The 14232-nt window shown below is 47.1% G+C and overlaps 1 protein-coding gene across 3 annotated transcripts in view; it reads right to left on the bottom strand.

The window, feature by feature from the left end:
• Positions 1–826: 826 nt before the first annotated feature.
• Positions 827–14232, bottom strand: part of Cemip (cell migration inducing hyaluronidase 1) — a 157755-nt gene continuing 144349 nt past the window's right edge. The window contains exons 25-29 of one of the 3 annotated variants that reach the window (XM_031387227.1): positions 12056–12260; positions 11796–11879; positions 10198–10355; positions 5229–5329; positions 827–3631 (exon numbers count right to left, since the gene is read on the bottom strand). In XM_031387227.1, the coding sequence (XP_031243087.1) occupies positions 3504–3631; positions 5229–5329; positions 10198–10355; positions 11796–11879; positions 12056–12260 (676 nt within the window). In that variant the 3' untranslated portion in view covers positions 827–3503. Of the gene's footprint in view, positions 3632–5228; positions 5330–10197; positions 10356–11795; positions 11883–12055; positions 12261–14232 lie in introns of all 3 variants that reach the window. The other 2 variants (XM_031387226.1, XM_031387228.1) reach the window with 2 other exon arrangements.

Here is a 14232-nt window from a genome sequence, read left to right on the forward strand (position 1 = left end):
AATTAACTATTTATTGACAGCTTAATACCACTAGCCTGGTGCTAGCTCCCTTGAGTGAATTGTATATACCTGCACTCACACTCACACTCTATTGCCTACTCTAGAGGCATACATTTTTAAGATACCAATCTGTAAGCATCAGCAGCTTTCTGGACGGCATCAAGAGAAGACCTTCCCTTGATGGTGGTCATGTTCTATATCCATGCAGTCCATGATGGTGGACACTAGACTCCTGTGGAAGTGCAGCATCTGCAATGTGGCCAGTGCAGATATGGGACTATATTATAAATTGTTCTTAAGTTAATTAAATGTCAGTACCCACAAGTGGTCCAGACCATCTCTCTCTGCTCCGATGGTTGTGCTTCCTTCACTCTTCTCCTGAGCCCATCCCACCTCTATCCCTATCCCTTGTCTGGAGCTCAGGTTGGACTTGCTTCTCTATTTTTGTGCCCATGCTCCTCTCAGTCCCAGAGTTTGTCGTCTGGTCAGAACCTGGGTTGTCTAGCCCTGACCCTGATACTTTCCCTAGATTCTCCAGTAAGAACGGTAGAGCATCAGGATGCGTTAGGGACATGAGGATGAGGCAAGCACTGTCCTGCCTGGTCACATGAAAGGCATCTTCTCTGCTAGTGGACCCTTCTATCTGCTTTTCTCAGTACTGCTGTGGGATGGGCGAAGGTGGGATTCTCATACATAAGTAGGTCTTGGGAATAAGACTAGGAACCAAGCGGGGTAAACTCAGGAGATTTTTATCATATTTTCTCTAGATGACTGGTTTAACAATGGGGCCCACTATACCAGAAAATGAAACAAGCAGACAAGACAATGGCATCCTTTGTAGGTTTAATATGGTACAGCAGGATTTTTCCAAACCAGAGCTGATGTCCTTGGCTCTGGGCACACCTCCTCCCCCACGGTGGTTCAAAGGACATCCTCTAATGTAATAATACTTAAGATGACTCTTCACTTCTCTGACAGTGGCTTCTTGAAGTGAATATATAATAAATAAATAGAAAATATACCTTTGTTCATGGTGACACCTTTAAAGAACATTTACATACAAAACATGCTGTGCATCCAATTCACAAGAAAGGGCCAGCAATTAAGCCAACAGGACAGATGAGCCTTTCAATCAAAGGCCCCTGACTCAGTGGCAATGCTGACAAACAGAAAGGACAAGAGCAACTTTCTAAGCAAGAAAGACTTTTGTGTTACCAAGAAAATGCCTGTATAACGACTCTTGGTGAATAGTTTAGGAAAGAACGCTTTCAGTACAGAACCCTGTACTGTTCAACATATGTACAACCAGGAGAACTTTCCAATAGGTATTTGCAGAAATGAACTGAGCCAAAGACAATTCAACATTCATGGCCACCTGAAAGTCATTGAGTCTTAAGTGGTTCACAGTGTGAGACCCTCGCCTTGAAAAGTCAATGAAACTTAGACAACAAAAACATGAGGTCACTTTTATCCCCTCCCCCTCCCACTCATCTCCCCAGAAGAGGTCTCCCCTCTGACACTGGCAACTGAAACCACTATGTTTTAAGAGGCATGGTCCCAGAGCCACCTCCCAGTAGCTGGAAGACCCAGTCAGTGGGAAAGACCCCTGGGAGTTGGCTCAACCTGGAGAGTGGACTCTGGGACTAAGGCTCCTTGACACCACTGGACAAGGGGACAGAAGCAAGTCTTTTTTGAAAAAAAAAAAAAGAGTTTGTGGTTGTGAAGGAAAGGGGACCAATCCCATTCATGAAACACAGAGAAACCCTGATGTCTCGGAAGAAACATTGAACGTGGATAGTTTCCACTCATCTGGGCATCGAAGCTATTTGCTCAGACAGAGTGAACACAAGCTGAAAGACCCTGGACTGGAGCCAACCGCTTTCAGATCCCCACAGGGAGCCAACTGGCCCAGCAGAAGCACATTGGCATATCCTGATGCTATCCATTGGGCATACCAGCACCACTGTGGAAAAAGGTGGCACCAAGAGAATTCCACAGTTATGAGTAGCCCATGCCCATGTGTGGCCGGCAGTATAAAGAAAGTGGCAGGGCTGCTGCCCAGAGGAGAGTGGACAGTATGTACTGACTGGCAAGAGGGAAAAGCCCTTTGCAAAAGGCCATTCTATTCTGGCCCTCTTCTCCACATTCCAAGGGATATGCTCCCTTCCAAAAGCTACTTGGGAATATTGGACACCCCAGGCTAGCCACTGAGGCAGTGTGGTGTGGCAGTGGGTTGCTGAGCTTGGGGCTTACAGACCCGGCTGTGTGGCTCAAGTACCATTTTCCTCAGATGTAGGTACAAAATGCTGGACTAGATTGCCCTCGAGAGCCCCCAAGGTCCTTTCCATATTCACTGTGGTGTGAGCATGCTCAGATTTCCCAGAGTCTCTGCTCAGCTCCTAGCAGAAATGCCCTGGAGACCCATTGTAGAGCCTCAGGTCTATGAACTTCACCCTTTCACAGAGTCAGAGGGGCCTGGCTGGAGACCCATCTGAACATGGCTCTGTGCATTGTAACTCAGTCCATTTCTCTCCACAGACCCTGCTTCTCTACCACAAGTGGGTCAGCCACAGTAGGGCAAGAGGTGACCTAGCATGACTCAGGTGGTGGCAGGAAAGCCTTCACCTCTGAGCCATGCCAGAGGCCACCTCTTCTCTCTCCATCATCTCTGTCCTGGTGGGAGTCCTCCCAGAAGAAGCCTTCCCCATGCTCCTGGGTGTGGTGAGGTTTCCCTCCTCCAGTCCACCTCTGCTCTCTCAAAGTGTATCAAAGTGTGCTGAGACCTGGCTGTCTGTCACCAGCTGACCCCCGGGTGTGAGCTCTCCCCTCTCCATTTTCTGTATCCAGGGCACTCAGTGGAGATGACAGCTACAATGATTACTTCTACTGATGGGCTCCAGGCACAGAGCAAACCACAGTAGAGTTCTGCAGTCTCAGGAAGGATGAACAGGAGCCACCTAGTCCCTGTTCCCGTTCAGTGTGCTAGCTGAAGTCTCTTGAAAAACGATTCCCTGTAGACAGAGTTCCATCTCCTCCCAGTGCAGTCTGCCCTGCTGGACAGCTCTGTCTGTATGCCAGCTCCTAAACCCAGGAAGCCGTACCCTCACTTACAGGAATAAACATGTACTCCCTCCATCTGCCACTTAATGTATCTGAAAGTGACTGAAAATCTGTGAGTGGTCCCATTATCTAGACCATCTCCTAGGTGGGTTCAGACTCCTGCCCAAATGGTCCTTTGCTGCCAGCAAAACCCAGATCTCTTTGTATGGTCCCCATGCCTACCGATGAGGCACAGATAGGAAAGAAGCACCCAAGAGGATGTTGTAGCATCGGCCAACACTGCCCAGGGGCTGCAGGTAGACTTGAGTAGGGGCAGGTGGCAGCACCAAGGTCTCTGATATCTGTCCCTTAGCCCAGCAGAGCTGAGAACCAGGGGACCTAGCCATCCTGACCCCGGCTGCTGTAGGGGTCCAGCCCGGGGTGGTACCAAGTGGCAACTCTCCTTACAGCTTCTTCTTTCTCACCACAGGGATGGGCACCACTTGGAAGATTTTGGCCTTGTGGTCCTCAGTCTCCAGAGTCACCCAGATGGGTCGGAAGCTGCCTTTGAAGCCGACGAATGCCATCTTTTCTGTAAAGTGAGGAATCAAGTGGGTGAAAAACATGAAGCTATTAGAGAATTGCTGCGAGCCAGGCCTTTGCACTCCCCTTCAGCATCCTCTGTCCCCAGAGAGCAATCCCTTCCTAGTGACATCGAGATCTGGCCCTCTACAGTAAGTTTTCAGCCCAGCAGGTGCTGGGATTGGGTATCTTTTTGTATGGGGCTTATAGGTATCACTCTTGAGCCTCAGTAGGGTAAAGCCTCTGTATGTTACAGGAGACCTATGCACTGCAGGGGACAGGGAGACTGGGGTGGGAAGAGTGCTCGAGCACTCCTGCCTGCTTTCTAGCTGACTCATGATTACCAGAAAGTCGCTATATCCTGAGATCCTACCTGTGAAATGGTGTCATTTGTCTTCAAGATCTAAGCTCTAGGAGTGAAGGACTGTCCCAAGATAAATGACACACAGTATGGGATTGAGTAGAAGTCCAGGCCTTAGGCTTCCATGCTGCATGCTGTGCTGTCTCTGCCCTGCACTTCAGTGACTTAGAGGTCCATGTCTATACTCAGGAGTGGCCCACGCTGGGGAGCAGTGTACATCTATCAACTTTGGACAAGTACCACTTGATATTCGTCTATCTGAGGCTTTGGCAACAGCATCTTAATTTAACACACAGAAGCACCCAAATAGCCCTGGGGTTTGCAGGAAATGACCCTGATTCTCTATTGACTGCTGTGACAGGCTTGTATCTTTCTGGATTTTTCTCTGGCTACCTGGGATAAATATCTGCATGATAGGCTGCTAATTTTGATGTTTATCATAATCAGGACACAGATAGGCTTGACCTGGTTCAGGAACCATAGCCTAGCTGAAGAAAGCACCTCACTATGTAACTGCAGATTTCTCCCTCCTCTGTGGAGGGAGCTATCCTTGCTGCTCAAGTTATTTGTGAATGCACAAGATAATTATTGCAAGTTCAACAAGGTGCGAGCCTGGCATCAAATGGTAGCTGTCATGGTCACTACCATCCACACATCTGCTCTCTCTCATTTATACGTCCCTGGGGCCTTCTGCTGAACAATCTATGACTAATGAGCATCATGTGGATATTTATATCTGGCTAGATTTATCCAGCATATCCAGGAAGTCTGGGTTGGGTTTCATAGCAGAAGACTTGTATGACCATAAACAATTCTCTGGGATTTAAATCTCTCTTCTTTTCCTATCTTAGAAGACAAAAAAGAATTTTCAAACTGTAAAGATGCTGCAAAAACAGGCATCATCTGGACTTGTGGGGAGGATGCAGACCCTTGGCCAGGCTGAATAGTCAGACAAAGGCAGTTTCTGGTGATGCTTTTGTTGAATAAAGGGCCACGTGAGGAGTAGAGGGGCAAATAGCTCTAGCAGTATTCTACCAGTGTCTGGTCATAAGGAAAAATGAATGTGCTTTAGTGCAGGGATGGTAAGCATGTGGTACTAGGCCAGGAGGCCACTGACCATGTCGTGGGTTTGGGGGCTGTACCCAAGCCTAGTGGGAAACAGTATCCTAGATGCAGCAAAGGATAATGGCATCTCCACAACATCTGTCCTGGTTCTGAGGTCACTTAAACCTCCTCTCAGACTTACCTTTCAACTTGAGACCTTTGTCTGCCCCAAGCTTTTCCAACACCCTGGTCCATGGGCCTCTGGTGATGTATCTGCCCTTTGATGCCATGAGCACTATGGAACTGAAGAGGAAGAGACTGGTCAGATGACAGGAATGAGAGCAAACTCCATCGAGGGATGTGTGGGAGGGATGTTGGCCTCAGACAGGACCTGAGGTGGCAGTGCCAGTGCCTGGCCAGGGATTTGAGAGAGGATATCCCTCCTTCCATCTTAACCAACATATTCTTTCCTTTCAACGGCAAATATCCACCAGCATCTGCCCACATCTGGTCTCTGTGGCCTTCTCAAGCTTAGACAGGGTTCACCGCTTTAAATGTCTTCTAGCAGGCAGGACAGGGAATATGTGAGGAACATTCTACTCAGGGTGCTATACCAACAGCCGTGTGCTATACCAGCACAGTGTGAATTCATAGGCATTTCCTCTCTTATCTCTCTCCCTCTCTCCCTCTCTCCCTCTCTCCCTCTCTGTCTCTGTCTCTGTCTCTGTCTCTGTCTCTCTCTTTCTCTCTCTCTCTCTCTCTTTCTCTCTCAAAATAGCTTTATTTAGGATACTGCATTTTTCCACTTGAGATACATTTCTCATAAGATTCAAAGCTATTTCATTGTTCTGTGCATTTCTGTTTCCTTCCTTCTTGCCCTTCGCTCTCTCTGTCCCTCCCTTTGTTCCCCTCCCTCCTCTCTCTTTTCCTCCCTTCCTTCCTTTCTTCCTTCTTTCCTTTCTGATTATTTTTTATTTTGTTTTGAGACAGGGTCTCACTATGAGTCCTGACTGGTCTAGAATTTACTATGTAATTCCAGGATGCTCTCAAAACTCATAGAGATCTGCCTGTTTCTGCCTTCTGAATGCTGGTATTACAGGCATACATTATCATTGCCCAGCTAATATATACTTCTTTTTTTTTTAAGATTTTTTTTTATGTATATGAGTACACCATTGCTCACTTTAGACATACCAGAAGAGGGCATCAGACCCCATTACAGATGGTTGTGAGCCACCATGTGGTTGCTGGGAATTAAACTCAGGACCTTTGGAAGAGCAGTCAGTACTCTTAACCCACTGAGCCATCTCCCCAGCCCTAATATGTACTTCTTAATTCAGATCATTTCAATAGTGTTTGGTATAAAAACCAATAGGAAGGTGAAAGACAAGGCAGCCAGAAGGGAGCAAAGAAAGAATGAAGGAAATGGGGGCTGAAGGAAAGAGGAGGAAGCGGCCATCAAAAGACAAAGCTATCACTGAGTGCTGGACAGCAGGGAGCCTTAGAGACCTGTTGCAGTGGCTCTACTTGGGAGCTCATAAAGACCAGCAGCCTTCTCCTTCTCATAGCAGGCCTTCTGGCCTACAAGCTTCATTCCCACAGGACCACATCTGACTTTATAAGAACAGTGACCAGGCCACGTTAGCTTTCCAGTGTAACCCATATTCTCTCTCTCTCTCTCTCTCTCTCTCTCTCTCTCCCTTTCTTTCTTTCTTTCTTTCTTTCTTTCTTTCTTTCTTTCTTTCTTTCTTTCTTTCTTTCTTTCTCTTGGTTTTTTGAGACAGGTTTTTCTGTATAGCCCTGGATGTCCTGGAACTCATTCTGTAGACCAAGCTGGCCTCAAACTCAGAAATCCTCCTGCCTCTGCCTCTGCCTCCCAAGTACTGGGATTAAAGGCACCACCACTGCCCGGCTCTCTCTTTCTTTTTCTCCTCCTGTCTTCCTTTTTGTGTGGATCTCCGGGTGTTATGTGCATGTAGAGGCCAGAGGATGATGTCAAGCATCCAGCTCTACCACCCCTCCACCTTATTCTCTTGATCCAGGGTCTCTCATTGAACCTTCTGCTAGGCTGGGAGTCCTGAGCAGTCCCCTGTCTCTGTCTCCCACAGGTTGCAGGCATAGGTGTGGCCCATGGCTGGCTTTTTACACTGGTTCTGGAATCTGAGCTCTCATCCCACATGTGCAGCAAGCATGGAGCCCATATGTGTATTTTAGTGGTTTCTGTAGAAGGCACTGAGCTTTGTGTGGCCCAACCTCCTCTCAGCTACAGGAAGAGTGAGGCCCAGTTTGAGAGCATTCTGGGAAGGACACTGTTTAGTTTGTTGCATTTCCCGAATGGCTGTTATGTGTCACCACCCTCTCTGGTCAGGCAAGATCTGCCTGCCTGATTTTGTCAATGGGAGATTGAGCAGCTACACATTATCTGTGAGGGCTTCCTAGAGTGGTTGCTCAGGAGGGAAGCGGGCAGGAGCCAGAAGAACCCAATTTTGCAAAAGTTGAGCTGGGAAGTCTGTTCTTCCTCCCTTGAGCTGCATTTAGCCCCCAGTGCTAAGAAAACAGCCTCTGTGGTGGCAGACTCATGCTAGGCCAGACATGGGGAGTGAGCACCACCCTCCGAACAGAAACAGGGCAGAAGCTCCATGGGGCTTCCAACTCCCATCTCAGTGGAATTCTGTAACCACAGACCACAGTACAGACATGGAAAAACTGTATGGGATTCTGGAACTTGCTATTACCCCTGGTTTTGTCCCACTGGAAGCAGAAGGAAGGCTGTCAACAGGCAAAGGGCTAGTGCACCGTAAGGACCAATCAATGAGAGGGGTGTGGGGAGGCTGTCTTGGGCTCTTTAAGAAGGCTAAGAGGAGGAGGCCCAAGGGATTGGCAAGGTGAGGCCCATTAATGAGAAAGGATTCATTGCTAACACATCCTTGGGGTGGATCCAGGCTCTGCTCCCAAGAGGAAATTTACCCTTTGTTCAGACGAGAATAAACACTGAAGGCCCATGGCTGAACTAGTGCACTCAAAGGAAGGTCATATACTCAGGGACAGGGAGCTAGGCTTCCTTGTCATGCAGCCTCCTTGTCTGATTCACATTACAATCTCTCTGTCTGGTACACTATCCTCTTGACCACTTAGCCCCTGTACCTCCTGACATAATTTCCCAAAAGTGGAAGGTCAGAGGGGACTTCCAGAGCTCTCCTCAGTGTCTGAGGTGTGAACGACTGGGACCCTATGGCCAGTGGTGGTCCTGTGGATGGATGGGGGAGGTTGGGATAAGGCCTAGGCTGGGTTTGAGCCACAGAACAGAAGCACCTCTCCCTCCCACTCAGCTGCTGCTTCCCAGGAGGCTAGGGAGGGGTTGGTGTCTGTGTATCTGAGCTCCTGTATCTGAGCTGTGTATCCTGTCTGTGTATCTACTGCCAGCCTAAGTCCCACTCAGACCATCCTCACTTCTCCTAGGAATGTGCAAGGGCTGCAAAGAACCCCACACAGCTCTGAACAGAACTCTAGGAACTATTTCTCACTCTCAGCTCCTGTACTCTGCTTCATTTCAAGAAAAGGCCCATGGCCAAAAAGGCCCAAAACCTACTGATCTCTAGATGGTTAATGTACGTTCCCAGCTTGGAAAGTCAGATTTCTTCTGTATGAATCTGTACTTGAGAGCTAGAGTGTGGGGCTGGGGGAGGGTGTCACTCAGTCATTAAGGGGTGCTAGTCTTGAAAATACAAGGACTCAAGTTTGGTACCCAGAATCCAGAACATAAAATAAAGCCAGGTGTGGTGGCATGCACCTGTGTTTGTAATCCCAGTACAGGGACGTGGAGACAAGCATCAGATCCCCAGGGCTTGTTGGACAGCCTTGAAAACTTCCAGACTAGTGAGAGACCTTTTCTCAAAAAACAAGTGCCTGAAGAATGACACCCAGGGCTTTTTGTCTTCTGGCTTCTGCAGACATGTGTGAACATCCCTGTATGCATGTGCACCTTCACTTCCACATATATACATACAAATATAGTGTGAAAGGAGCACTGAGTGTGGGAAGAACAGATACATCATGTGACTGAGCAAAAACCTATTCTCCAGAATCACACACTGAGTCAGTCCCAGGTCCCCCTACCTCCTCAGAGTACATCCTGAAGGGTCCTTGTTTCTACTCATTAACAATTTACTAAGTACCTAGGGATGACAGGTGCCACATGAATTGCACAAGCTTTCCACTAGCTTGTGGCTCCAGAGAGATTTCCACACCCACATTGTAGTTCAGAGACTGAACATGCATAAGTAAGTCTATTGTGGAGTCAACATCAGGAAGTCTGATTCCATGATAAGGCATCATTTGAGGCGTCTGTTTCTGTTTCAAGCAGTGCTCCAGTGGAGAACAGTGGATAGATGGGGAAAAAAACGTCAGTGAGGAGGAAACGGGCAGAAGGAAATGAGGAGAGGCTACAGAGCATCCTAGCATTCAAGCTAACTTCCAATATGGGAGATGGGAAGAAAAGATTCTATCAGGAACCTAGGGTCATGGTGTTGGTTGACCAACAGTGATAGAACAGGGCCAAAGAAAACACCAGGGAGGGACCAGGAGGGAGGGCAATGGACTCTTTTAGACTGTGTTAGAATATGGGGGTCAAAGAGAGGTACTCGGCATTAAGTTCTGATTCTGGTCCAAACATCTAGATGGGTGACAATTTAGAGAAAACAGAAAGAGGGCATATCTGGAGGGTCAAAAGATAAAAGGGATGAGCATTTAGTTCCATTCAAGACATCTAGGTGGCAACCTTGAAGTAGCCATTGGATATGAATGTCTGGGGTTTAGGAAAGAGATCCAGGCTGGGGAGCTTTAGAAGGCCACCAGCATTTGGATCCTATTGGAGGTGTGGGTGGGGATGAGATCACTGGGAGAGAGTGCTGTGATGGGGGCAGAGGGTCAGGCAGCCTTCCAAGGAGTGAGGCAGCGTTCCTCTCTGCCTCAGCCTGACCTACATCCACAGCAGACCTGCCTCCAGCATGCGCAGCAACAGGCATGAAGTTCTCTCCACCCAGTAGACCCAATCTGTAGGCACAGATCATCCTGACTGGCAAGAATCATGAGGGGTTGGGCCTGAGAGATTGGGCTCTAGCCAGGAATCTGTTGTGTCACTGGACAGTTCAGAAACTGAGACATAGACTCACTTGTCAGGGATAGCTGCCACGTAGTTGAAGAGTTGCCAGGGTATCCCTTGCAGAACGGCATTTCTGAAGCTACCGTGGCTCACCACGTGACCTCGGCTCCCATCAATCACCACTATCTGGATGCCATCTTCTGAGCAAGGGTACTTCCTCCCGTCTACCTGCAGGGCCAAAGCGACAGAGGAGTGAGAGATCCTTCCTATGTAGACACTAAGGACAGAGTTTGGTTACACAGCTGTTCAACTTAGGAGAACCCTTCACACCCCTTCCAACTGTGCTCTCTGTAGGTTTGAATAGTGACCTCCCAAAAGCTATGGCCACTAGGAACCTCTGGGTTTTATTTTATCTAGAAATAGTGTTTCTGAAGATATTTTAATGACACATATATTAACAATCTCAGGGCAGGATCATCTAGAATGTTTGGGGTAGGACTAAATCCAATGCTGGGGCTCCTTAGGAAGAAAGGTAAGAGATAGGAGATAGGTTCAAAGGAGGGAGGGCCTTATGAAAATGGGACAGAGATGTCAGTGATGTAACTCTAATCCAAAGGTCCATTCGAGGCATCAGAAGTTAGAGGAAGCTTTCTAGCTTCTAAAATGGAAAGAGAATAACTTTCTTTTGTTTTAACCCATCCAGCTTGGGGCAACTTATCACAATACCACCTTTTAGAGTTTAATCTGACATGCCCCCACAGGCTCATGTTTTGAATGCTTTCTCCCTACCTGGTGATGAAGTTTTAGGCATGCATGGAACCTTTAGGAAGTAAAATCTAGCTGGAAGAAGTCGGTTACTATGAGTCAGTGTTTGAAAGTTAGTCCTAGTCCCCACTTCCTGCCTCTCTCATTTCTTCTTGGTCCTCCATGAGGTCAACAGCCTCTGCCATGTGTGCAGGTGTGGTGGTTTGAATGAAGATGGCCCCATAGTAACATATATTTGAATGATTGGTTCTCCAGTTGGTGGAACTCAATAGGGAGGGTTAGGAGGTGTGGCCTAGTTAGAGGAGGTGTATCACTAGGGACAGGCTTTGAGGTTTCAGAAGAGTCTCTGCCATTCCCAGTGTCTCTCTCTGCCTCCTACTTGTAGATCAAGATGGAAGCTCCCAGCTGTTCCTACTATACCTTTTTGCTGTCATCATGAACTCAAGCCATCTAAAACTGTAAGCTCCACATTAAACACTTTTATGTATAAGCTTCCTTAGTTGTGGTGTTTTGTTATAATTGGAATAAGTTATGGCTTGAACAAAAGTAGAGTTAGGATTCATGGTGAGATGGAAAAACTCCCAGCTGTGTTACTCCCAGTGGTGTAGTTGGTTCTCTGAGATAATTTTCCCATCTGGTAATCAGTGTGATAATAGTCACACTGTGTGATAAATGTCACAGCACTAGAAAAGCAACTATGACATCAGGCCTTTGTGAACTGGCCTATTCTGTCATACCTTCCTCACTACAATGGACCAAAGCTCCCTGAAACCATGAACCAACATAACTCTTTCCTCCCATCAGTCATCATTGATTATGTACTGTGTCACAGAGAGACCATTGCAGCTAATGCATCTACTCCATGCCAGTGAGCAGCCTTGCACCTGCAGAATCTTTGCTTACTTCAATATAAGCGAAGTCATTCCGAAGGTGGAAGAAGTGCTGCCTGGAACTTTCCATCTTCACTTCTAGGAAGTGGTCTTTTGTCTTCTGAAAAACAAACACAGGACAGTTGCGAGGCTGTGAGGTCTGGGTGCTTTTTCTTCTCATATGCTCTGTGCCTTGACTCAGAAGTGAGTCTTGGAACTGAGTAAGTATTCAAAGATAAGTTGAGCTGTCTGAGCCTCCTATAGGTAACGGGCCCAGCCCGCATGGCTACTTACCAGCTGAGCCCCAAAGAGCTTCCTGGGCATAGGCACGTCCACTATGGCCCTCTCAGTGAACCTGGGATAAGCAGTGGCTGTGCAGTCGCTGATGCCTGCATTCCTCGGGAGCAGAGCTTTAATCTTGATTCTCTCACAGCCCTTCATGGAGCAGAAAGCAAATTTCTCCCTTTCGTTCTGGGCTTTTAACTTCAAGAAGAGCAACCTGTGCACAGAAGGAATCTGAGAATTCTTATGGGGGTAATTAGAACCTCCTCCACATTCAAATCAGATATGATGGCTCCCACCTTTCACCCAACCAAGTTGAAGGTCAAGCTGGTTTACATATTAAGTTCAAGACCAGGCAGGACTACCTGGCAAGACCTTGTCTCAAGCAAACAAAGAGTAAATCTCCTGGTCACCAAGGTTACATTCTCAAGGGCCTTAAATCATGGAACTGTGTCTGTCAGAGAGTCAGATACAGCTGGAAGAATAATTATACATACATACGTACATATATATATATATACATATATACATACATACATACATACATACATACAAACATTCATATGTGTGTGTGTGTGTGTGTGTGTGTGTGTGTGTGTGTGTGTGTGTGTGTAGATAGATAGATGGGTAGATATTGAAGGAGGAGCCAAAAATTCTGGCAAATATTTTCAGAGGGCCAACTACATGTCATTCAGTTGTAGGTTGGCATATCATCTCATTTCATTGTCAACCTCCCTACAGTGTACTCTTCTCACTGATTCCCAGATGGGAACTGGGGATTCCCAGTTATCTCAGTGGTCATACTACTGGGAGTAACAGAGCCAGGATCTCATCCCATCATGGATCTTAACTCTACTTTTGTTCAAGCCTTAACTTATTCCAATTTTAAATGCTGCGAAGGAACTTGGCCCATGTTGCAGGGAGGCAGATTGTGTAGCTGCTCCAGTACTAACTTGGCATTTATTATTGTTGTTCTTTCATCTTAGAGAAATGCTCTCAAGCCAAGACAGGTCTGTAAAACCTAAAGATAAGGTCCTACTTGTCTCCACACTCTTCTTTAGGGGAGCCAACTTTCAATGAACCCATTTGGCTTTGGGCCAGGGTGTCAGAGCCTACTCTATCTTCTGACCACAGTAGGGGCTCACACTGGATTCTTAATAGGTTGTTTATTAGTTATAGGGAAGCATGAGGACGTACTCTCTTGTGAGCTGGGAAGAAGGAAGTGGCAGGTCTTGTTTACTAGTTGGTACTTGAATTGTAAAGGCAAGTGAGAAGTGGCTACTGTGACTCTTTTGTACCATGGCTGTCCTGAGGAATTGAGAAAAGAAGGCAGCTCAAGAGGAGAGCCTGATACCAGAGGCTTGGTGTATACACACACTTACGTGTGTGTGAGAATGTGAGGGAATAAACCTCACATGAGGTGGATTTGAGCTGCTTCAAGGCACTCCAAAGCAAGACCCTTTGTTCTGCTGGGTGTGGTAGTCTACACCTCTAATCTCAGCACCTGGAAAACAAAGGCTGGTGGATCTCTGTGAATTTGAGGACAGCCTGGTCTATATAGTAAGCTTTAGGTCAGCCAGTGCTATAAAGTGAGAACCTGTCTCAAAACCACAAAAAACAAACACACAAACAAAAACTACCCCTGTTCTTGGCACTAAGTGGTCCCTGACTAAAATGGAAACTGTCAGATATAGGAGTCCCCAGATCAAGGTCAAGAACAGAGCCAGTGCCATTCATATGCTCTGCATGGTGGGGAGGCTGCAGAGGTGGCACCTTCTTTGAGTGTTGCCCATGGGTACATCACACTGGTGCTCGCTTCCTTATAAGAATCAATGCTAAGGACCCAGAGGCTGAAGTTGGCATGATCTCTTAGCTTCTATGCTGGTCTTAACAGTCTTAAGATTTCCTTGTTGCCAGATAGAGCAAGGGGAGTCTGAGAGATCATCCACCTTGACCTACAACCTATGGATGTTCCAGTGAGCTGAACTGAATGCCAAGGCCCTGGGATAAGGAAGAAACTAGGGCCATACTCCTTCTGTTACACCATATTTCATTATTTAGTGATACTCCCTTGGGTAGGAACTGTTAAACCCAGTTGTGCAGAATACAGCTAAAGCCAAGCCAGGGCTCATTTACCACCTTGGAACTCCTTCTCCAAGCCAGCCCATATTCATTTTACCCCCCCCCCC

The sequence above is a fragment of the Mastomys coucha genome, unplaced genomic scaffold, assembly GCF_008632895.1.
Source record: "Mastomys coucha isolate ucsf_1 unplaced genomic scaffold, UCSF_Mcou_1 pScaffold21, whole genome shotgun sequence".
In the NCBI taxonomy this organism is placed as follows: Eukaryota; Metazoa; Chordata; class Mammalia; order Rodentia; family Muridae; genus Mastomys; species Mastomys coucha.